Source organism: Pongo abelii, chromosome 2, assembly GCF_028885655.2.
Source record: "Pongo abelii isolate AG06213 chromosome 2, NHGRI_mPonAbe1-v2.0_pri, whole genome shotgun sequence".
Taxonomy (NCBI): Eukaryota; Metazoa; Chordata; class Mammalia; order Primates; family Hominidae; genus Pongo; species Pongo abelii.
Window position 1 is genome coordinate 11,415,480 of NC_085928.1, and position 24,412 is coordinate 11,439,891.

General features: G+C 51.5%; 1 protein-coding gene across 5 annotated transcripts in view; it reads right to left on the minus strand.

The window, feature by feature from the left end:
* The window catches only part of CFAP100 (cilia and flagella associated protein 100), a 41,342-nt gene that overhangs the window by 12,638 nt on the left and 4,292 nt on the right, over nt 1-24,412 (minus strand). For 3 of the 5 annotated variants that reach the window (XM_054551331.2, XM_054551333.2, XM_054551332.2), the window contains 11 exons: nt 15,548-15,640; nt 8,637-8,731; nt 6,275-6,467; nt 5,451-5,518; nt 5,202-5,365; nt 4,823-4,903; nt 4,161-4,342; nt 3,958-3,999; nt 3,735-3,861; nt 540-591; nt 272-423 (listed from right to left, as the gene is read on the minus strand). In XM_054551331.2, the coding sequence (XP_054407306.1) occupies nt 272-423; nt 540-591; nt 3,735-3,861; nt 3,958-3,999; nt 4,161-4,342; nt 4,823-4,903; nt 5,202-5,365; nt 5,451-5,518; nt 6,275-6,467; nt 8,637-8,731; nt 15,548-15,640 (1,249 nt within the window). Of the gene's footprint in view, nt 1-271; nt 424-539; nt 592-3,734; nt 3,862-3,957; nt 4,000-4,160; nt 4,343-4,822; nt 4,904-5,201; nt 5,366-5,450; nt 5,519-6,274; nt 6,468-8,636; nt 8,732-15,547; nt 15,641-18,901; nt 18,971-24,412 lie in introns of those variants that run through there. The other 2 variants (XM_009238437.4, XM_054551334.2) reach the window with 2 other exon arrangements.

A 24,412-nucleotide genomic window follows, 5' to 3' on the forward strand; every position in this document is an offset into this window, starting at 1 on the left:
GGGCGGAAGGTCCTTGGAGAGGCCTGCTCTAGCCATGGGCTGCTTCAGGGTGGACATGGGTGCCTGGGCCCTGCCCACCCCCAGCTCCACCACCCTCTCTCCAGGATCCAGCCCACAAATGGAGCTTCACACGGAGCTTTTCAGACAACCTGGACCAGACCAGGGCCACTGACAGGGGTGTGGGCTGTTCCCCCAACTCGGCTCCCAGTGCTGGGGGGATCCCAGGATAAGAGTGGCAGGGAGCCCCTGCCGGCCACCGCATGGCACCTACATGCGGATCTGGGTGTGTTTCAGGGTGTGGCTCAGCTCCTCTAGGGTCTCCTCCATCTCCTGCCTGTTCTGGATCAGCGACAGGTTCTGCTCCTCCAGCTCTCGAAAGACATCCAGGAGCTGCTGGGGCTCCGTGAAGTACAGCTGTGGTTCCTGCAACCCACAGGTTTTGGCGGGGACTGGCCAGGGACAGAGCCAGAGGGGCAGGGGTGGGGGCAGGGCAAGAGAGGGGCGACTTCCGAATTCCAGCCCAGCACTGGGCCATTCACCTCCCCATCGCTGTCGGTGTCCTCCTGTGTGGGGGGGATGGGAGAGTTCGACCTGCGAAGAGATGGCAGGGTCGGGACTCTGGAACCAGCCTGAGCAGACAGGAGCCAGGGGAGGGGGCACAGAGGCCTTGAAGGCGTTGGCGGCGTCTCCATCCCTCCTCTCCCAGCTGCCCACAAGTTGCCCAGAGGGCGGCACCAGCTTCCTCACAGTCCCCAGCTGCCACACTGCAGCCAGGGGATAGTTTCAATCCACTCATTTTCCCAAGGCCCTAGCCACTTTGACATGCTGGACAAGCCATGTTCCAGGCCCTTCCCAGAGGCCCCAGTCCTGGGTGGCCAGATGGCCCTCACCCATCCCAGCCCCACTGCACTTAGAATAAAACCCGCTCTCCTCCTGGGTCATGCCAGGCGGCCCTCCCAGTACTCACCTTGCCTCCCCTTCCCCAGCCCCTCTGCCCTGCCTGATCAGGTCTGTCTCTCTAGGTGCTGCCCTACCCCAGGCCCCTGCACCTGCGGCTTTGCTGCCGGGGCTGCCCCTCCTCCCTCACCCTTGTTTACTGAGTGCCACCTTCGAGGCCTTTCCTGCCCTGCATCCCCCATCTAGGGTCAGTCTTGGCCCCTGTCCTGGGGATCCCACTCACAGCAATAGAGGGACTCGCAGGGCTGCCTCCAGGTGATCCTGAGTGCCCAGGGGCAAGGTCTGTCCTGGACCAGTGGAGAGGGGCTGGGAACGAGCTGTGTGAGCTTTAAGCACTCAGTGTGGGCCCCAGAAGGCCCCACTCGATGGGGACCTCACCTCCACCGACTTCCAAACCTGCCCTCCCAGCCTGCTCCAGCCTTGGCCTCACCTAGGATCTGCAGGTCCTGCTGGCTGAGGTGGGGGGGCTGCATTGGCTTGCCCCAGGCACCTCAGGGACCTAAGCTTGGGCTTGGAGATGCCAGCCCCTGACCCCCAGAAGCAGAGAGGCATCAGGGCAAGGTCCTGTGGGACTCTGACAGCAGATCCAGGAGGGCTTCCCAGGAGAGGCCGTGATAACAACTACAGCACTCGCCAGACCCACGCCTCACACTGCACACCGATGCCCATTTTACAGATGAGAGAGCCGGCTGCCTGCAGGGCGCTGCTGGCCCATATGATGCCTTTCTGAGAATCCACCCTCCAGATGGATGTAGCCTGGGTCAGGGAGCCTGACCTGGCGGTTGGTGGGCATGGGCTGGACTTCAGCCCCCACATGCCCTCTTGGCTGAGTGAGTGCCTTATATAGCTCACAACCTGCCCAGCTGTACTCAGTGGCCCTGGTCACCTGGCAAATAGATGCAGGGGCCAGGATTGAAACCCAGGACAGTGTGATCCCCGACTCTGTTCTCAAGTCTCCCAAGTCAGGGCCTGTCTGGTAGGGGGCAGTCCATGGCTGAGGGGGCCCTAGGCGGAGCAGGCTGCACTGCATACACTAGAACCTCTGCTCCTCAACGCAGAACTGGAAATGTCCCCCTGCCAGCAGGGCGTCATGGTGGGCAGCATTAACAGCAGCCTGTGCGTGGCGCAGCAGCACGCCCCAGTGGTGGCTGGTCTTCACCACAAGGCATGGCCACACTGGGCAGAAAGGAAAGCCAGCTTGGGTCCTCTTCCAACTGGAGAAGCATCAGTTTGGGCCATGAGAGGCTAATGTTGGGGCCACCCATCTGGGTGTGGAGTTCAGGAACAGGCAGTCGTGGAGAGGGGAAGACAGAGGATGGGGAGCAGAAGGGCTGAGCAGCAGATAAAGGCCCCGTGGAGGAGAGTGGGTTGCCACAGACACAGGGCCAGGGCAGGGATGTAGGGAGCAGCCCGGAGCCCTACAGTGCCCACTTTTCTCCATCCCTGCTTCTGCCACCCTTATCCAAGCCGATAAAAACCATCAGCTTCCAGAAGAAAACACAGGAGAATATTTTAGTGACTGTGATGTTGGCAAATATTTCTTAAGTAGGGCCCCAAATTCACCAATCATAAAATTAAAGATTGGTAAATTTGACTTCACTAAAATTAAGAATTCCTGTTCTTCAAAAGACAATATTAAACAGAAATAAGACGGCCGGGCGTAGTGGCTCACGCCTGTAATCCCAGCACTTTGGGAGGCTGAGGCGAGCAGATCACCTGAGGTCAGGAGTTTGAGACCAGCCTGCCCAACATAGCGAAACCCCGTCTCTACTAAAAATACAAAAAATTAGCCGGGCGTGGTGGTGCCTGCCTGTAATCCCATCTACTCGGGAGGCTGAGGCAGGAGAATCTCTTGAACCCGGAAGGCGGAGGTTGTAGTGAGCCGAGATTGTGACACTGCACTCCAGCCTGAGCAACAAGAGCAAAACTCCATCTCAAAATAAATAAATACATAAATAAGTAAATAAATAAATAAACAAATAAATCAGAAATAAGGCAAGATGCAAACTGGAAGAAGATATGTGTACCACACCACACCGAGCTGGTCCCCAGAATACATAGAGAACCAATAGGTAACCATGAGAACCAGGCCAATAATCCAACAAAAATATACAGAAATCAGACATTTCACAAAAAAATGACATCTGAATGGCCAATAAGTATGAAATGTATTCAGATTTGTCATCAGGAAAATGTCCTGATAACCATATGAGACCACGTCACCCATGTAGTGACCATGACTTTGATGTTCTGTGCTTTGATGCTTTTGACACCTGTGGACTTGCCGAGCCTGGAGGGACCACCTCTCTCAGGGTCGACCAATCCATGGAGACAGGAAATGACTCACCCTGAGCTCTGAGCTTGCCCTCAGCTCACCTTTCAAATGCAAACCACCCAATCCACTGTCCACACCCCAGCCAGATCATCTATCAGACTTTCACACTCAGGACCTATCCTCCCAGGGCCAGGACCAGACAACCAGGGGCAGGCCTTTGTCCAAGAGCCCCAAAATTATTCAAAAACAAATCAGCCCTACACCTGCGCACCCGCCTCAACCTTAACTCCCATGGGAACCACAATGGAAACTCCTGCCCACAGGTCCTACTCCCTCTGCCTCCTGGCCAGCCTGGGACGTACCTGTCTGGCCCTTCTTGGAGTAGGGACTGTGAGTGACACACTTTCTTTTCTGTGGCACTCCAACTTGTCTACACATGGGTGCCACAAGGGAGGGCTCGCTGCTAGGCCCCAGCCCCTCCCAACCACCTGAGCCCACTCACCCTCTGGAGTCGCCACCGCTGGACTCGCTGGGCTGGCTGCCTTGCTGGGGGCTGCTCAGGTAAGACAGGCTCCGCCCCAGCCGCATCGTCTGCAGAAACCTCCAGGACTTCTTTGTGCCCTGACCCTCTGGAGAAAGCAGAGGAATGGTTTCCCCCTCTTTGCACAGGAATGGCTGTGCAGGGCAGAGCCAGGCTCCTCCTCAGGCTGGGGGCGGCAGCTCACCTTTGGCCCACATGGAGCTTGCCTTGCCCTTGATCCCTGGTCCTGCAGGAAGCAAAGGGGGGGCCCCGATGGCCTCAGCTGCAGCCAAGCTTCAGCAACGCCATGTGGCCCAGATGCCTGCAGGTAACCTGCCAGCTGGGCTCGGGGTCTCAGTGGGCCACTGGCAGAGCCCACCTGGGAACCCACATTCTCTTTTCTGCTACCTTTGTCCCCTGGTGTGGAGTTAACACTGCTCTCTTTGTAAGCCTCGGAGTCCTCCTTGGCCTTTTTGGGAAACGAGTGTTTCTTTTCCTGTTCTTCAAGCCACTCCTTGGGCGACAGCTTGTATAGGAAATCCTTGTAGACCTTGTAATGCTGCAGAGTGTCTTCAAATCTGGAGATCTCACTACACCGGGGCGGGGTGAGGATGTGGGAAGGAGGAGGTCAGCCTCTGCCACAACGAGGTCCCCATGCCGGGGCCACCCCTCCATCCTGGCCAAGTCTGTGTGGGCTCCTTGTTTTCCTTGAGAAAAGGTGCAGGAATGCCACATGCTGGAAGACGGGCACCCACCCTGCAACGAGCAGTCACAGCCCTTTGTGACTTGCAAGTTCCTCTCCACCCTGGAGACCGCACCTCTCTCAGACTGTAGCTGGGTGAGCCTTTGAGCCAAGCTGCCCACCTCCAGGTGGAAGCCTTGAGAGTCACTGAATCTCTCTTGGTCTCACTCCCCTCGTCTATAAATGGGCAACAGCCTCATGGAAGCACTGAGTCCCTGGGAGGTAAAGCCATGAGGTTCACATGGCGCTAAGCTTCCTTTGGCCAGGCAAAATGACTGAGGGACCAGGAGGTGGGCCAGCCAATGGCCAGCATGCCCTCTGACCTCACCTTTTGATATTAACAATCTGGGTGGTGAGGTCCCGGATCTCAAGGATCTTCTCTATCTTGGCTTTGGTCTCCTTCTCAGCCCTAGGTTGGGCGGAGGGGAGAAGGGATGGGGGCAAGGGGCCAGTGGCAGCCTATTAAAGAGGGGTGAGCACACCACCCACAGGCCCCAGGGCTGGGCCCAGCTCCGGACAGGGCTGGAGAGCCACACAGATAAGCCTTTTGCCCGTAGTGTCCCCTGCCCTTGGCTCCCGACCGGCCCTGGTGCTTCCAGAGGAGTTGGAGGGGCTGGGGGCAGAGGCTGGATGAGTGGGTGTGCACAGGCTCAGGGACAATGGGGGTTTGGCATTGCCCAGCCATCCCCTCGGGCCTGTAGGCTCACGCTCTCATGGCCTGCACGGAGCTGCAGTCATTCTCCCTGAGGAACTCGTCGAATAAGGCGGCGTCCTTCTCTAGGGACTTCTCGGCCCGCTCCAGCCTGGCCTCCTCTTTGGTCGCCAGCGTCTCCAGCCGCTGGATCTCTCTCCGCTTGACATCCAGGGCATACTGGGGGCCAGCAGAGTGGGGTCATGGTGCCTGGCCCGGGCCAGCCACTTCTGGCATCCCTCACGCTGGGGGCCATGGGACCTACCTGGAGGAGGAACATTTGCCGCTTCTGCTTAATGTAGCCACTCATGTTCTCAGGCTCCACATTCTTTTCTGCTGGAAGAAGAGGGAGGTGAGCAGGAGCGGGAAGCCCAGGCTGAGGAGGGGCCTGGCAGGTCTGCAGAGGAGCCTTCCGCCGGCTGCTAGGCACTGCTTTGCGTCCACGCCCAGGTGACTACCGGGACCATGGAAGGTAGTGTTCTTGTCCTCTGTCTCCACAAAAAGAGAGAAGTCTCTGCCTGAAATGTTACATTCTCCATGGCCAGAGTCCGGCCGGGTGGGAAGTCCTTACTGTGTCTGACTTGCGCCTCTCTTGCTGTAGCACTCTGCTTACTTGCAGTGAGGCTCTGGACACCCCAGCTGGGTGAAATTTCCCAGGTTTGATGATGAAGTTTTATTATTTATGAATTAGGCACAGTAAGAGATCAACAATAACGACTAATAAAAATAGAACAATTATAACAATATACCGTAATAAAAGATGGGCAAATGGTCTCTTTCTCAAAATATCTTGCTGTATTGTACTCACCTACTTTCAGCTCCGGCAACTGAAGCCAAGGAAAGAGAAACCAAGGATAAGGTGGAGAACTATCCTATTAGCATTGAAAAGCTCTTAGGTTTGCAATCCTGGAATAGAGCTTTGGGACCACTCTGGAGAGGCCAAACACAGAAAAGGCAGGCCTTTCCGAAGCACTTGAAAAGCACTTCCCATCTGTGCAAGACGAGTGGCACGGAGGTTCCAGGCGCGCCCCATGCGCTGGGGATGTGGGGTGTCACTGGCCCAGGTCCCCCGCGCCGGAGGAGACGCACCTTTGGTCAAAGTGAGCTTCCAGGTCGTGCAGTCGCTGAAGGCGCGCTGATGATCGGCCTCGGCGCGCGCCTCCAGGTCCTCCTGCTTGTCCTCCAGCTGCAGCTGCCGCCGCAGGCTGGTATGCTTAGCCGACACTTTCGAGGAGTAGGTCATCTTCTCATGCACTCGCATCGTCTTCTGCTGCTGCCGCTCCTGGGGGCGTCGGGCCAAGTCGGGCGGGGCCCAGGCTCCCCACCCGCGTCCAGGCCTCCCCGCGTGGTTCCCTACTCCTAGGGACGCGCGGACCTGAGGCCGGGGACGCGGGTTTGCGCGCCAGCGCGGGAGAATGCCTGCGGAGCTGCGCCGCACGCCGGGACGCGGTGGCCTGAACACGGCTGCCCCGGGCTGAGAGCCAAGCAGGCAGGGCAGCTGTTGGGGAGGCCATTTGCCCCCGAGAAGGGCGCCAGTCAGGGTCCCCAGGTGAAACACAGGCTGCCCAGTCAGATGAGCACTCCAGACCCACAGAAGGGACAGGCTCACTCCGAAATCCACATTTAAGTGAGAGCGGTATATTTTGATGACCAACCCAGGGGCAGGGAACCTAGAGGCTCTGGGGTTCCCGAAGACTACGACTGTGTAGTGGGTGTAGCCTAGCTGGAAGGTCACCGTTGGTGGCCATCTCCACCTGCTCTCCACCCCACTTCAGCTCCTGTGCAGCCTGGGGGTGGCTTCGAGCCAGCCCTCCCTTGGGAGAAAACCTTCGGAGGAGCGGGAAGGCAGGACTCACCTCCCCACACCCCCACCCAGCCCCGCGTCCCTCTTGCTGTCCTGTTCTCACAGTGGGGACATCCCCTGCCAACTCCACAACCCCTCCCACTTTTCTGCACCGGCCCAGGAGTCTCTTCACCTAGACTTTCTAGAGTCACTTCTGTTTCCTGCTGGGACCTACCAGGTACACAAACGGCATCTAAGAACCCAGGCAAATGGGTCCAGCCTGAGGCCCCTGGAGTGCACGTCCCCATCACTGCAGTCAGGAAAATGTCACCTACTAGATCCTCAGGGTACAAGGTGGCCTTTAGAAGACATTGGGCAGCTGACTGAGGGCAGGGCCAGAGTGAGGGGGACCCTGTCGGGAGGGGGAGGTTGTGAGTGGTGGATGCTGGGTGGGGGAGGGTATAAGTGGGGGAGCCTGCCAGGTAGGGGAGGTTGTGAGTGGGGGACCCTGCTGGGTGGGGGAGGGTTTGAGTGGGGGACCCTGTTGGGTGGGGGAGGGTATGGTTTGGTGACCCTGTTGGGTGGGTGAGGTTGGGGTTTGGTGACCCGGTTGGGTGGGTGAAGATGGCGTTTGGTGACCCTGTTGGGTGTGGTGGAGAGAGTGTGTTGGGTGAGACTCTTAGTGGAAGGAGGGGGGAGGCCTCGAGCTAAGTGTAGGGCTTGAGTGTAGAGGAAAACCGAATGCCTCACTGGAGAAGATACAGTAGAGTGGCCAAGGCGTGGGTCAGAGTGTCTCTGGGTCTCAGCCAGTCTAAGGACCACAGCCCACAGGCCCAGCCCTGGTCTCTGATGCGGAGGCCTGGGCAGGGCTGAAGCCTGTGCATCTCCACCCATGCCCTGCAGAGGCCACTGTAGCTGTTGCTGCCTTGGGAACCACGGCTGTGAGTAATCTCAGAGATGCTGAGCCCTGAGTCGGGGAGGTGGATAGGGGCCGTGGGGCAGCCCAGGTGCGACCCTGGGAAGGCTGCCATGCCTGGCACATGGGGCAGGGCTGGGTGCCCAAGGTAGCAAGAGTGGGCTGTCCCCACTCAGGGCTTACAGCTCTCAGGGCTGGGAAAGCAAGAGGACAGGCTGGGGTGAAGATGGGGCAAGAGTGGGGTAGGTGCTGGCCCAGGGACCCTAGGCACCTGGGGGAGCATGTGTGTGCATGGGCAACTCTGTGCAGATCTGACCTGCAGGAGTCCAGCCAGAGGGAGGGCATAAGGCCTGAGCAGTAGGGGGTGCCTGTGGGATGAGAGAGGGCCTGTGAGGGCTGAGCTGGGCCTTGGAGGACCCGGAGAGTGTCAGGAGAGGATGGCGTTTCATGCAGGCGGCAGTGGAAGTGGCGGCGAGGTGGCTGAGGCTGTTGCCACGGCAGCCCAAGAAGTCTATCTGACCAAGACCCAAGAAGAGTGGTGACAGACAGGGGAAGATGGGTGGGATGCTGTGAGTCCTGAGAGCCAGGTAAGGTTTCCAGCTGATTTTGTAGGAAGTGGTGAGCCATTGACTATTCTGGAATGAGAAGGACCTGAGGAAAGTGCTCCTCTGAGAAGGGCAATGTGGCCACTCCAGGAAGCAATGGGAGCAGGGAAGCTCCCGGAGGTGCTGGCGTCTGTCCTGGATACTCACGGAGAGAGCCTTATTCCGCTCCTGATCTCTGAGCAAGAAGAAATCCACATCCCCAGATAAGTGGAAAGGATTCGCTGAAGGGTCAGGACCATGTTCTGGAAAGGGAGACACCTCGCTGGAAAGGGGAGCCAGCTCTTCCAGGTGGTGGTCTCTGTCTCTGGGGCCCCACTGCCTTCCCAGCCCAGCACGGAAAAGCATGAGTGAGTGGGAAGGTTCCCCTGGATCCAGCTGTGCCTAAAGTCCAACCCTGGACCTTCCACCTCCATCAAGGCACCTCTGTAGTTTAACCTGGTTCAAGTTCGGCTTCTGTCCCTGGCCCCTGAAAGAGAGCTCGTGAGCACAGCCTTGTCTCACACATCTGCCCTCAGTCATCCCTCACTGCAGGCCTCTGGAGTCTCCCTTATGGAAAAGGGAGGCCGAGCCTGCTGTTTGTCAGTGATGGGCCTGGTGATCAGGGTCTGCTGACACTGAACTCATGGCCCTTGCTGTGGGCCTCCAGGTGAACTTGCATCTGTCTTTTCAGGCCTCTCCAGTCCTCCCACGGAAGGCCAAGAACAAAGTGCTTCAGGCCTGGGGAGGGACCAGAGGCCCAGAGAGGGGCTTGTGAAGGTTTGCTTTGCAGGGTGGCCTCTTGTCCCACTCCTAATTCTACACACTGACTACAATTCAGAGACGGAGCTGATGCCAGCGGCCTGCCTGTGAGCCTCAAGCAGCCAAGAAGTCAGGTGGAGAGGGTAAACTGAGCACATGGCTGCCTTCCCCACCAGCCCAACCCCAACCCGCCAGAAATGTTAGAAAATAAAAACTCTAGGACAGCTCTGGAAGACAGGGAGGGTGACTCTGGTGTCACAGAAGTTCTGGGAGAGGGCAGGCAGGTGGGATGGGGTAAGGAGGTGCAGCCTGGCACAGCTGCAGGGACAAGGCCATGGAGGGCAGTGTGAGGCTCCAAGGCTCTGGGTGGCAGACACTGGGATACAAGCAGCTGGTGGAAGAACTGCTAGGCACCCGCTTCACCTCCCCAGTCTGCACTCGCTCTCCCTTCTGCTTCTGTCCAGCAACTCAACCAGGGCAGAGGTGTTTGCCCTCAATTAGGAACCGTGGGACCTGGTGCTTGATCAGAGGGGCAGAGAAGTAAAATTCTTTATGCTCCCAAACTGGTGATGAACGCGCATGGGCGGCCCATCCCATGTCCCCATCACAAAAGCAAATGGATAGCTAGCAAGCACCCAGCACTTGCCATGGGCCAGACTGGGGACTTCCTGTGATTTAATGTTCCTGACCGCCCAAGGAGATGATAATCATGGTTACTCCCATTTTACCTGTGAGGAACTGAGGCTCAGAGCAGTCAGATACTCTGCCAAGGTCCCATAGCTGTAAGTAGCCATGGGGAGACTGGCTTAAGAAGTCAGACACTGCACCTTCAGTCCGGTGACTTGGGAATGGTCAGAATTCATGTGAAGATGATTGATGTGTTTAGGTGAAGATGAGCCCACCAAAAATGGCAGTCATTTGAGGCTAATCATTCCAAAAATGCAGAGTTGGTTGAATATTTTTAAGCCAATCAATGTAATACCTTCCATTAACAGAATAAAGAAGGAAATGATGATATAATCATTTCAAGAGATGCAGTAAAATTATTTGATAAAATTCAAAGCTTATTTTTGAATAAAACTCTTAGCAACTAGGAATAGAAGGGAACCGCCCAATCTGATAAACGGTATTATGCTTTGGCTGAGTAACAGCCCCCAAAGATGCCCGTGCCCTAATCCCCAAACCTGTGATAGTGTCACCTTCTATGGCAAAAGGGCCTTTGCAGATGTGATTGAGCTAAGGATCCTGAGGTGGGGAAATTGTCCCGGCATATCCAGGTGGGCCCAGTGTAACCACGGGGGTCCTTGTAATTGGGAGGCAGGGAGGTTGGGGCAGAACGAGGAGTGCAGGAAGAGAAGCCAAGGTGGAGTGATGTGATAGAAACACACAGAAATAAATAATCTGCTCTTGAATGACATCAAGAGTTCATCAAGGGTTAAGTAAATCAAAATGGAAATTTAAAAATTCTTTGAATTGAATGATAATGATGAGATAAGTTATCAAAACCTCCAGGACACAGAAAAGCAGTCCCAAGAGGAAAGTTCATAGTGTTAAATGCCTGCATCAGAAAGTCTGAGAGAGCACAAACTGACAACCTCATGTCACACCTCAAGGAACTAGCCAAACAAGAACAAACTAAATCCAAACCCAGCAGAAGAAAAGAAATAGCAAGTATCAGAGCAGAACTAAATGAAATTGAAACAAAAGAAATACTAAGGATAAATGAAACAAAAACCTGGTTCTTTGAAAAAATAAAATCTGTTTAGACCACTCACAAGATTAACCAAGAGAAGAAGAGAGAAGATCCAAATAAACTCAATTAGAAATGAAACTGGAGATATTCATCCACCACCACAGAAATACAAAAGATCATTTGAGACTACTACGAACACGTATGTGCACAAACAGAAAACCTAGAGGAAACTGATAAATTCCTGGAAACATACAACTCTCCTAGATTAAATCAGGAAGAAATGGAAACCCTGAATAGACCAATAACAAGTAGCGAGATTGAATCCATAATTTAAAAATTGCCAACAAAAAAAAGCCCAAAAGCAGATGGATTCACAGCTGAATTCTACCAGACATTCAAAGAAGAATTGGTACGAATCCTATTAAAACTATTCCAAAATATTGAGAAAGAAGAGATCCTCATAGAATGAAACCAGTATCACCCTGATACCAAAACCAGGAAAGGATACGACAAAAAAACAACAACAACAACAACAACAACAAAAACTACAGACCAATTTCCCTGACGAACATAGATGCAAAAATCCTCAACAAAACATTAGCTAACTGAATCCAACAGCACATCAGAAAGATAATTCATCGTGATCAAGTGGGTTCCATCCCAGGGATGCAGGGATGGTTCAGCATACACAAGTCAATATATGAGATACATCACATAAACAGAATTAAAAACAAAAACCATATGATCATATCAAAAGATGCAGAAAAAGCATTCGACAATATTCAGCACCCCTTTATGATAAAAACTCTCAACAAACTGTGCCGCTACATTCAAAGACAGAGTGAGAGGCTTGAGCCAAGTGATGTGGGCAGCCACCTCTAAAGGCTGGAAAAGGCGGGAAGATGGATTTTTCTCCCAGCCTCTAGGAGGAAGGCAGCCCTGCCAATGTTTTGATTTAGTCCTATAGGACTTCTGACTTCCAGAACTGTAAGATGAGCTATTTGTGCTGTTCTAAGCCTTTGAGTTTGTGGTGATTTGTCACAGCAGCAATAGGAAATAAATACAGATATCTACAAGAAATCTGCAGATGAGATACTGAATGTCCCTCCACCCATGTAGGATCAGACCAGGAGCAAGGCAAGGATGCCTGCTCTTTACATTGCTATTCTGCATTAAAATGAGAGTTCTCACTGGGAGAGTGATTCAAGAAAAAGAAATAAAAAGGCTGGACATGGTGGCTCATGCCTGGAATGCCAGCACTTTGGGAGGCTGAGTCAGAGGATCACTTGAACCCAGGAGGTCGAGGCTGCAGTGAGCTGAGATGGCACCACTGCACTCCAGTCTGGGTGACAGAGTGAGACCCTGTTTCAAAAGAAAAAAAGGAAAGGCAGAAAAGGTATAGGGATCACAAAGGAAGAGAAAATAATGCCATTCAAGGTGACATGATTGTATAGTAGAAAACCCAAAGGAATCTACAAATGAAATGGTTATGATTAGGTCAATTAAGATGTGGTTTGTAGATCTTATTGTGAAAGTAAAACAAAAAGTTGTAGAAGACACAATCAGAGGATATCATCACCTTGGGGGTCACCAAAGAGTTTTAAAATAAGACCAAAAAAGCCATAATGAAGAAACGATTGAGCTGCATAAAACTGAACTACACTAAAATTAGGAACTTTTTTTTTTTTTTTTTTTTTTGAGATGGTGTCTCGCTCTTTTGCCCAGACTGGAGTGCAGTAGCACGATCTTGGCTCACTGCAACCTCCATCTCCTGGGTTCAAGCAATTCTTCTGTCTCAGCCTCCCGAGTAGCTGGGGCTACAGGCACCCAACACCATGCCCAGCTAATTTTTATACTTTTAGTAGAGACGAGGTTTCATCATATTGTTCAGGCTGGTCTCGAACTCCTGATCTCAGGTAATCCACCCGCCTTGGCCTCCCAAAGTGCTGGGATTACAGGGCTGAGCCACTGTGCCCAGCCAGGAACTTTTTATTGGTGCCTTTTAGTACCACTCAGAGAGTGCACGCAGTCCCAGGAGTGGGAGAAGATATCCGTCATATTCAGAACTAGCAAATGACTTCTATCCAGTAAAGAGCTCCGAGAAATCATTAAAATAAACAGGCAATGCAACAGACAAGTGGGCAGAAGATGGAAACAGGTATGTCCCAACACAGAATCATTAAATGGCTCAGAACTATATGAAAAGGCAATTGCCCTCCTGGGTTACCAGGAAATACGAGATACTAACATATACCCAGAGGATAAAGTCATATTAAAAGGATCAATGGTGTACCAAGTTGGAGAGGACACAGAGCAACTGGAAGTCGTATGCCTGTTGGTGGGACTGTGAATTGGCACAGTCCCTCTGGAAAACTTCATTTATCCACTAAAGTTAAACACACGACCAGCAATTCCACTCTTGGGTGTGTACCCAGGAGGCGCAAGTGCTTATGTCCCCAAAGTGACATGTACAAGACTTCATAGCAGTATTATTTGTAAAAACTGGGAACAACCCAAGTGTTCACCAGCAATGGAAAGAATAAATGGTTGGCATATGCACAGAAGGGACTCTGGCTAGGTGCAGCAAAGTGGATGCCTCTCCCAAATGGGATATTGAGCAAAAACTGAAAGGATAGAGAGTGTGGGATTCCATTTACAGGAGGCTGGAGAGGACAGCCAGTGGTTTGGTGGGGATAGCTGAAGAGTGGCTGTCTCTGGGGGACGGATAATTTCTGGGGAGATGGAAATGGTCTAGATCTTCATAGGGTGGAGGAAACACATTGTACACATTTGTCAAAACTCATAAACTGGGCCAAGTGCAGTGGCTCACGCCTGTAATCCCAGCAGTTTGGGAGGCCGAGGCTGAAGCACTGATTGAGCCCAGGAGTTCAAGACCAGCCAAAGCAATATGGTGCAACCCTGTCTCTACAAAAAATACAAAAATGAGCCAGGTGTGGTGGTGTGCACCTGTTGTCCCAGCTACCCGGCAGGCTGAAGCAGGAGGATCGCTTAAACCCAGGAGGTTGAGGCTGCAGTGAGCTGTGATCGAACCACTGCACCCCAGCCTGGGTGACAGTGTGAGACCCTGTCTCAAAAAAGGAAAGGGATAGATGGGTGATTGGGTGAATGGCTGCCGTGATAGTTTGTGCAGAGGGTCAGGCGCTCACCCCCAGGACTCTCTCCCTCCCATGCCTCTGCACCCACAGCAGATGCGGGTGCTGCCTCTGCCCATGAGAAGAGCCTCATGACCAAGGGGAGCCGGGATCTAGTCAAGCACCTGGGGCTAATGTCCAAAGGCAGGAAGGATGGGCACAGAGAAGCAGTCCCAGTGCCAGCATCAGGAAGCAGACACACAAATGCAGAATGGGGACACTGGGGCTTGCTGCGGGAGAGGTGACACCACTGCTCAACAACTCAAAGGCCAGGGAATGATGGGATGGGCCAGGGAGGGGGCTGCTAGATTCACAGAGACTGAAGGAGCTCAGGTCTTCTTTGAATCCTGATTAGAAGGAATCTTCTACGGAAGATGTTCCTGAGATAACTAGGCCAGTCTGACCATGGGTTGGGCTGGTTCACTTTGTCAGGTCTGGTGATGGTGCTTGGGTTTGTATGGAAACATCCCTATTGTTGAGAAGTGCACGCTGAAGTGGATGAAATGACATGTCTGGATTTTACTTTAAAATGTCCTGGCAAAGAAAAAGAGAGAAAGGACAGAGGAAGTAAATGGGCACACTTGAGTCAGTGGCAGAACCCGGTGGTGGGCCTGTGAGACTCTTGGCTCCAATCTCTACATCTGGACATGTTTAAATTTTCATTTTATAATTTCATAATAATAAAAGAGAGGAAATACGGTGGGGAGAGGGGCGGGAGCCTGGGCTGTGGAGCACAGGCTGGGAGAAATGCTCACATCTGCAGACCTCTGCAGAAGGACAAGACTGGTCTGTTAGCCCAAGGGCAGAGCAGGAGACAGCAGGGAGTCCAGAGAAGGGAGGTCGGAGCCACAGTGCAGGTGGCAGCGATGCCCTGTGCAGGGCTACCAGGGTGAGGCACATGCAGCTAGCTAGCTACCTGCCCTCCTTCCTCCTAGCGGTGGCAGCAGTGTGCCCTCCTTGTAGATCCTGATGGCCATATGGCAAATTTAGCTGCTGGAATGTGGGAAGACATTGCTGCTTGGGACTTTTGGGAAAAATCCTTTCCCCTAGAAGGCTAAGTTGGCTGGAGGGTAGTTTTGCCCTTCCCTTTGTTACTTTTCTCTGCCTGGAATCAGATGTGCTGAGGCTGGAGCTGCAGCAGCCATTTTGTGAGCATGAGACACTCTTGTGGTTGAAAGCCCTAATTCCTTTCTGGTGGAGCAGAGAGACTTGGGGACCTGATCACCTGAGTGATTTTATGGAACTGCTGTTAGTGGAGCCTCAAGAAAGTCTGCATTTCGTCCCACATTTCTCATTAGCAGAGGGAGCAATAAATCCTACTTTGTTTACGTGCCTGTTATTTCAAGTCTCTGTAACCCAGTTCCTAATGGAAAGAGAAGCATTTCCTTCTGCCCTTAGCTCTAGAGACCTGGTCTGAGGGGATCTGGGGGCAGAGGGAGAGTTGCCTCCTGCCAACTTGGACTTTAGCCTCCCACCTTGAAGGTTATCTTCGTTTTTTCTTGCCTGTTTCTTTGGGTTCTCTTCAGTGCTTGAGGAAGAGCTGATGTTCATGGATTCCAGGCTGTTCTCTGAGGAGACACAGAAGTGAGGGCCGCAGCAGTGACTCCCCTGGCCCATGAGAACTGTGAACACAGCCTGAGGCGGGGAATGTTTCAGACACACAAGGGCTCAACCTCAGCTCCCTCCCTTGTGAGACTGAGGGCTCTACATCCCAGAGATCACACTGACTTTGCTGGGAAGTTGTGAGAATTGTGCAAGAAAATAGCCTGAGAAGTCCCTAGCACCTGTGCCTGGTGCACGGATGTTTTGTGCCTCCCCTTTCCCATCCTTCAGTGTGTTCCTTAAGAGTAGCAGTGCAAGGCTGTTTTATAGATGGACATACCGGGACCCAGGGAGGACAAGGACCCCAAGCCTCTGACCCTGGCCTGGCCAGTGCCTTGTCTCCCAGGGGCTTCCTACTGGACTTGGATGGAGGCCCCTAAGACCCCATCTCCTTAGGGAGCTCCCACCCCTATCCCACTGTGAGGAGTGGCCATTCTGACCAAGCTGGAAAACTGGGGTTGTGCTGCCTGGAAGCTAGAGCCATTTTCTCCCCAAGGCCAGCAAGTCTCCTTCCCGCCCGGGGTGGGCTCCCCAGCACCCTGTTTCTTCAGGTGGCTACTCAGGTGTTACTGCTGGGTCTCCAATGCGTTGCAGTTCTCTTCAGCTGATACCCACAGGGAAGGAGGCATGTGGCCCAACGCTTCCTCCACTCCCACCCAGGAATCCTTTGTAGCTCAGAGATCCTGGTCGGTGCCTGAGGGGCAGGGGCTGCCAGAACGTGGTCTCTGGTGGGCTGCTCAGGGTGCCAGTTCTCCTGGGGCGGGATAGGGGAGGGGCTGTGTGGTCCCGGAGTGAAACAGTGAGCAGGAAGACAGGGCTTCTCATGAGGTGGGGCTATGATTCCAAGGCCCGGGCTCTGAGCAGATGGTCATGGGGTGAGGGAAGAGTGAGGAAGATGGCGGGAGTCTTGTGGGACAGGCGGGAAGGCCAGGCCTGGCTGGGCTGAAACTCAGAGGCCTTCAGGGCCACACAGAATCCATAATGTATAGTCGGGGAGGCAGAGGCGGTCGGGAGAGGTGAGGCTGGGGAGAACTCAGGGGCTCGGTTGCTGAACCATGATTGTCCTCTAACTATCTTAGTAGGCATGTGGTTACATTTCCAGATAGAATTTAATTAACCATATCACATAAATCAGAAGATACCACTGTTATTTAAATAGACCAAAACCCAAACCACACAAACCAAAACCCTATTAGAAATGAAAAAGCAATGGATCTGGATGTGGTCCCAGTTACTAGGGAGGCTGAGGGGGGAGGATCCTTTGAGCCCAGGAGGTCAAGGCTGCAGTGAACCATGATCGCGCCACTGCACTCCAGCATGGGTGACAGGGTGAGACCCTGTCTCTAAAACAAGAAAGAATGAAAGAGCAATGCACATACATAGCACATATTTCAAACAACACAGGTTTGATGTATTGATATGATGAAAGAGCCTCACCTGAAGCTCTTGCTACCTATATACATTTTATTTATTTATTTATTTATTTATTTATTTTGAGATGGCGTCTTGCTCTGTTGTCCAGACTGGAGTGCAGTAGCACGATCTTGGCTCACTGCAATCTCCACCTCCTAGGTTCAAGCGATTCTCCTGCCTCAGCCTCCCAAGTAGCTGGGACTACAGGTGTGCACTACCACGCCCAGCTTATTTTTGTATTTTTTGTAGAGATGGGGTTTCACTGTGTTGGCCGGGCTGGTCTCGAACTCCTGACCTCAGGTGATCCACCCGCCTTGGCCTCCCAAAGTGCTGGGATTATAGGTGTGAGCCACCGTGCCAGGCCAAGATTTTTGCAGCTCTGACTGGAAGTATTTTATGCACACATACACTTACATGCCCTTGGTTTTTCACTAAAAAACTCACCTGCTTACACACAAAAACAGAAATGAACCTTAAGGACATTACACTTAGCAAAACAAGCTAGCCCCAAAGGACAAATACTGTATGCTGCCACTCACAGGAGGTCCCTAGAGCATTCAGAAACTAAGTAGAACAGTGGTCACCAGGGCTAGGGGAGGGGGAATGGGGAGCTAGTGTTCAGTGGGGACGGAGGTTCAGTTTGGGGATGAGAAGAGTTCTGAGATGGTGGTGATGGTTGCACAGCAATGTGAATGTGCTTAATGCCACCGAACCATACATTTAAATATAGTTAAGATGGTCAATTTTATGTGTATTTCATCACAATTTTAAGACTTGAAAGAAAGTTCATCTGTGACCGGGCGTGGTGGCTCACGCCTGTAATCCCAGCAGGGAGGCTGAGGTGGGTGGATCACGAGGTCAGGAGATCGAGACCATCCTGGCCAACATGGTGAAACCACATCTCTACTAAAAATACAAAAATTAACCAGGCAGTGGTGGTGTGCTCCTGTAGTCCCAGCTCACTGGGAGGCTGAGGCAGGAGAATCGCTTGAACCCAGGAGGTGGAGGTTGCAGTGAGCTGAGATTGCGTCACTACACTCCAGCCTGGGTGACAGAGCAAGACTCCGTTTCAAAAACAAAACAAAACAAAACAAAAAGCCAGGCGCGGTGGCTCATGCCTGTAATCCTAGCACTTTGGGAAGCCAAGGCAGGTGGATCACGAGGTCAGGAGTTCGAGACTAGCCTGACCAACATGGTGAAACCCCTTCTCTACTAAAAATACAAAAATTAGCCAGGCGTGGTGGTACGTGCCTATAATCCCAGCTACTTGGGAGGCTGAGGCAGGAGAATCACTTAAATCTGGGAGGCAGAGGTTGCAGTCAGCTGAGATCGTGCCACTGCACTCCAGCTTGGGTGACAGAGCAAGGCTCCATTTCAAAAAAAAAAAAAAAAAAGGAAGTTCATCTGTTCACGCACAAGTCTCATCCATACTTAGCTGAGTCCTTTGGAGGACCCTGGGGTTTTTTTTCAATCATCTTTTGCAATTTCCACATTTCTGTAATGGTTACTCTTATAAAATAAAATTTCAGAATGCTCTAGATTTATTAAGCCAAGGAGGAAGTTAAGCCCTGGCACCTGATGTACGTAACCTGTTTGCAGTTCTGCTTCTTAGGGAGTAACCCTCCTCTGGAGGTTGCAGTGAGTTTAGATTGCACCCACTGCACTCCAGCCTGGGCGAGAGAGCGAGACTCCATCTCAGAAAAAAAACTCATTTTCCCTGCTCTGTGAATGACCGGGAGAGACTGGACACCAGAACTCCTGCTTCCAATCACTAGACTTTGTTACCGATTAACTGCCTCTTTATTGTCCCATACCTAATTCAGAGCAGATGGCACCCAGGACCCCATGACAGTTGCATCTTCAGTGTGGAATGATAAATATACCTGTCCAGAGAGAAAAGGACCCCTTAGCGAGTCAGATCCTTGTAATGTGCAGGCAGCCTTCCATAGAAGGATGCTGAAATTCTGCTAAAGTTCCCAAAGCTTTGTCTAGATAAACAATCTCAAACTTCTACACTTTGGAACATGGACTTTCATTCTCTGGATCTCTGATTACTGGTTGGCCTGTCCTCAACTTCATGCTTGGAGAAACTCTAAACCTGATTCTGACTCTTTTAGTTATTTTAGCTTGATACTCTTCCATCACCAACTTTAGTGGGACAGCTTTCCCTACACTGGAAACTGTCACTCTAACAGGTCACAAAGGGCATCTCAGTTTTCATCTGCATTTCTTAATTAGGAAGAAACTGTGTGTCTTTTTGGATGTTAATTATCCATCTTCTTGCCTCATTCTGTTAGTATCCTTTGCCCATTTCTCTACTGAAATGTTCTAGTTTCTAGATGATTCTTGAGAACCTTCATCTATTATATTGATGGACACTGGCTCATTTGTCAGAGCTGCTGAAAATAATTCTCCTTCAGGCAATTTGACTTTATCATTCATATTCCTTGTATGAAAATTTAACTTTCACTTAATGAAATGCTTTGGGGTTTAGTGTCTTGTTTAGAAAGGCATTCTGCCGCTGAAGTTTAAATATTTTTTAGAAAAAAAATATTGTGTTTTCTTCTAGTATTTTAACATGATTTAATTTTTTAACTTAAAAAGTCTTTATTAAAATGTAAGTCTACTTTTATAATAATTCAGGAGAGATAGGAAAAGAATGAACTGGGTATGAAATATTCTCATAAAAAAGGATACAATAGGCCAGGTGTGGTGGTTCACGCCTGTAATCCCAGCACTTTGGGAGGTCAAGGAAGGTGGATCACTTGAGGCCAGGAGTCCAACAACAGCCTGGCCAATATGGCGAAACCCTGTCTGTACTAAAAATACAATAATTAGCCAGGCATGATGGTGCACCTGTAATCCCAGCTACTCTGGAGGCTGAGGCTGAGGTGGGAAGATCACTTGAACCCGGGAGGTGGAGATTGCAGTGAGCCGAGATTGCAATACTGCATTCCAGCCTGGGTGATAGAGTGAGACCCTGTCTCAAAAAAAAAAAAAAAAAAAAAAAAAAAAGTTAAAATACACTCAACTGGGCGCTGCACTCATGTGACATGAGTTCCAAACATCCTCTATCCATCAGAGTCTTTTGGGCTGTGTCCCGGGCCATTCTCTCTCCTTTCCTCCTGGACGCCTCACCAGTGCCCATGGCTTCAGTTCCAGCCCCAGCGGATTTGCTGATGCCCTCACGTTTCCGCCTACTCTCCTGACCCCTGGGCCTCCATCCAACGCAGCCTCTTCAGAGTCTCGGCTGGAAGTTTCTCACAGGACACTGACACCTACACATCGCCAACTGAGCTCCTGGCCTTCCGCCTCCTGCGAAACCTGCTCCACCCCTGGCCTTGGCCATCTCAGCAAACAGCACTGTGATGCACAGGTGTCACAGAGGAGACAAGGCATCCCCGACACCCTCTTCTCCCTCATTCCACACCCAGTCAGTCATCAGATCCCACAGACTCTATCTCCTGAGGAGCACTGGATCTATCCATCCCTGCCACCTGCACCCTCACCATCATCCTATTTGCTAATTCTCTGTGATTGCCCCCACCTGGACTCCCCACAGCAAGTCTGGACTGCACCCCCAACCACCGACCCCCCAGGCCGTAACTCCTGGAGGGCAGGCATATTAACCATGCCTTTTACCTTCCCATTTAGATGCTTTGACCTCTGGGGCCTTCCTGAGCCTAGAGGACCTACTCTTCCCTCCCCTCCGCCTTGGATTAGCCAGTCCCTGGAGATAGAAAATGACTTGCCCAGAGCACACCTTTCAAATGCAAACCACCCAATCCAGAGCCCACACCCCAGCCAGAGCCTCTGTCAGTCTCTCACTCTCAGGACCACTGATTCCTGACCTATCCCCCCAGAGCCAGGACCAGACAACCAAGGGCAGCCCTGTGCCCCAGAACCCCGAAACTATTCTAGCAAATCAGTCCTACACATGCTCACTCACCTCACCGTTCCTTCTTGTGATTCCACAGTGGAGGCTCCTGTCCACATCCCCCTCTCCCTCGGCTTCCTGGCTGGCCCTGCAGCTTCCCCCGCACAGCCCTATGTGGTGCACCCCCTTCTGTCCTAGGGATCTGTGAGTAAGCAGCCATCTCTCCAGTGACAGTCATCTCCTGCTCTGTTGGCCTCACCACACTGAGCAATAATAAAACCTGTGTTTTAAACCAGAAGGAGCCATGTTTGTCCCATCCCTCACCACCCCCAGGACTGGGTTAGTGATGGTGCCAGACAGTGGCCAGGCCTCCTCGGAGTGGCGTCTGCCTGGCCACAGCTGTGGGTGCTTTCTCAGGGTCAGGTGTGGCTGGGGATGCCGCCCTGAAGGAGGTTCCATGCCTGCCTTCCTGAAGTCCACATTCTGGACCGGCAACGAGCAAATAAAATAAAGAGAAGTGAGAGATATTCCAGTAGCTGGGGCAACCAGGGAGCCCACGGAGGAGGCATCTTGGGAGCAGAGCCCCAAGGGGAGTGTGGTGACAGCGTGGGGTCATGGAGGCAAAGCCTGCAGGCAGAGATGAAGAGGAGCCACTGGGGCCAGCATGGCTGGCAGGGTGTGAGCCTGGGGAGCACAGGGATGAGGCCCTTGGGAGCTACAGAAGGGCCAGGGTTTGGCAGGGATGTTCCCCACAGAATTGGGCCACGTCTCCTCCCCACTCACAGGTCAGTGTCCTCCCCTGCAGCTGGGCACACCCACACCTCCCTCCAACCCCTCCTCCTCCCACCTGCTGCTCCCTCTCCTGGGACACTCTCTCTGTGCTGCCCGTCCCCATCATTCACAATCTCTGCTCAAATGTCACCTCCTCCAGGAAGCCTTCCTGATCTCCCTGTCTAAATGCTCCCCACCACAATCACTGAATCAGCCTCCTATTTCAGCACTGCTGGGAACCATCCTGTCTATTTAGTTGTTTACTTCACTTATTTAACACATTTTAAGAACACATTTTTTGATTGCAGTAACATACATACTATATATATATATATAGTATATATATAAATACGATTTGCCATTTTATGCCATTAAAACTTTTTTAGTGTGGTAGAATATATATAACGTAAAACTTGCTATTTTAATTATTTTTAAGTGTACAACTCGATAGCATTAATTACATTCACAATGTTGTACAACCACCACCAATATCTATTTCAAAAACTTTTCATCACCCCAAACTGAAACTCTGTGTGCATTAAACAACTCCCCATCCTCCCCTCCCCGGCCCCGGTGGCCACCATTCCACCTTCTGTGTCTATGACTCTGACTGCTCCACTAACTTATATGAGTGGAATCATACAGTATTTGTCTTTTTGTGTTTGGCTAATTTCACCAGCATAAGGTTTCCCAGCTCATTTGCGTTGTAGCATGTATCAGAATTCCCTTCCTTTTTGAGGCTGAATAGCACTCCACTGCATGGATGGACCACATGTTCTGTATCTGTTCCTCCATTGATGGATACTCAGGTGGCTTCCACAAATTGGCTATTGTGAATAACACTGCTGTGAACATGCGTGTGCTAATATCTGAGTTCCCGCTTTCTGTTCTTTTAGGTACCTATCTAGAAGTAGAATTGCTGGATCATATGTTAATACTGTTTAACTTTTTGAGGAACTGCCTATTTTTCTTTTTTCTTTTTTTTTTTTTTTGAGATGGAGTCCCACTCTGTTGCCCAGGCTGGAGTGCAGTCGCGCGATCTTGGCTCACTGCAAGCTCCACCTCCTGGGTTCACGCCATTCTCCTGCCTCAGCCTCCTGAGTAGCTGGGACTACAGGCGCCCACCACCACGCCCAGCTATTTTTTGTATTTTTAGTAGAGACAGGGTTTCACCGTGTTAGCCAGGATGGTCTCGATCTCCTGACCTCGTGATCCGCCTGCCTCGACCTCCCAAAGTGCTGGGATTACAGGCATGAGCCACTGCGCCAGGTTGGAACTGCCTATTTTTCTCAGTGGCTGAACCATTTTACACTTTCACCAACAATGTACAAGGGTTTCATTTTCCCCACATCCTCACCAACACCTGTTATTTTTGTTTTTATTTTTTGATAGTAGCCATCCTAATGGGTGTGAGGTGGTATCTCATTTTGGTTTTTATTTGCATTCCCTTAATGACTGATGATGTTGAGTATCTTTTCTCCTACTTGTAGGTCATTTGCATATCGTCTTTTGAGAATTATCTATCCAAGTCCTTTGCCCAGTTTTGAATTGGGTTGTTTGCTTTTTGTTGTTGTTGTTGAGTGTTAGCGTTTCTTTCTATATTCTTGATATCAATCATTTGTCAAAGATTTCTAAATGTGAGCTAATGTCAGATAAAAGTCTAGCTCTCACAAGAGTGGAGGGGGTGGGGAAGGACAGCCCTTGACCAACAGGGGCGGGAGGTTGCTTTAGCCCATGGAGTTGGAACAACGGCCAGCCGCTGAGCCGGCCCCTCAGAAGCAGGCCATGGTCAGCAATCAAACACAGCCCAATTTTTGGAGGACAAGATCCTTATTTCCCACCCTGGCACCAGGAAGCTGTACCAGGAACACAGGCCACCTTCTCCCTGCTGCAGGCTGGAGGCTAGTACAGCTGCCCCAGGAAATGCTAAAAATTCACTAAAATGTCCCAGCCTCCTCACCAAGATCTTCCCTGCAAGCTGCAAACATTTCACTAAACTCCAGAGTTTCAGAAGAGTTGCTTCTGATAATTCACGCCAGCACAATTGTTTCAGGGGAGGGATTCCCGGAGCTTCCTACTCTGCCATGACGTCACCCCTGTTGTCAATGAGTGGCTTCATTTATGGGCTGTTCATTGCTGGTGAACAGAGACAAACTGGTTTTTCTGTGTTGGTCTTGTAACCCGCAACTTTGCTGAGTTCATTCATTTGCTCTAGTAACTTTCTTGTGGATTCTTTGAGATTTTCTATATATAGGATTGTGTCATCTGTGAATAGTTTTACTTCTTCCTTTTCAATCTGGGTCTTTTACTTCTTTTTTTCTTTTTCTTGCCTAATGACTCTGGCTAGAACTTCTAGCGCAATGTTGAACAGTGGTGGTGAAGGTGGGCATCACTGTTTTGCTCCTGATCTTAGAGGGAGAGCTTGTAGGCTAATAGGTTTTGACTGAGGCCTGTGATGTGCCAGGCTCTGGGAGGACAAATGCCCCTGCTGGATGGGAGCAAGACAGTAAGCAACACAAGTGAGGAAGGGTCAAGAGGCCAGAGGGTGGAATGTGCCGCTGAGAAAATGAAACAGGGAACAGCAATGAGGGATGTAGGGCAGGCGGGGCACCGCGTTTTACCTTGTTTAGGCACAGCTCCCTGTGGAGCTGACATCTAAGTGAGCTCCTGTGGGGCG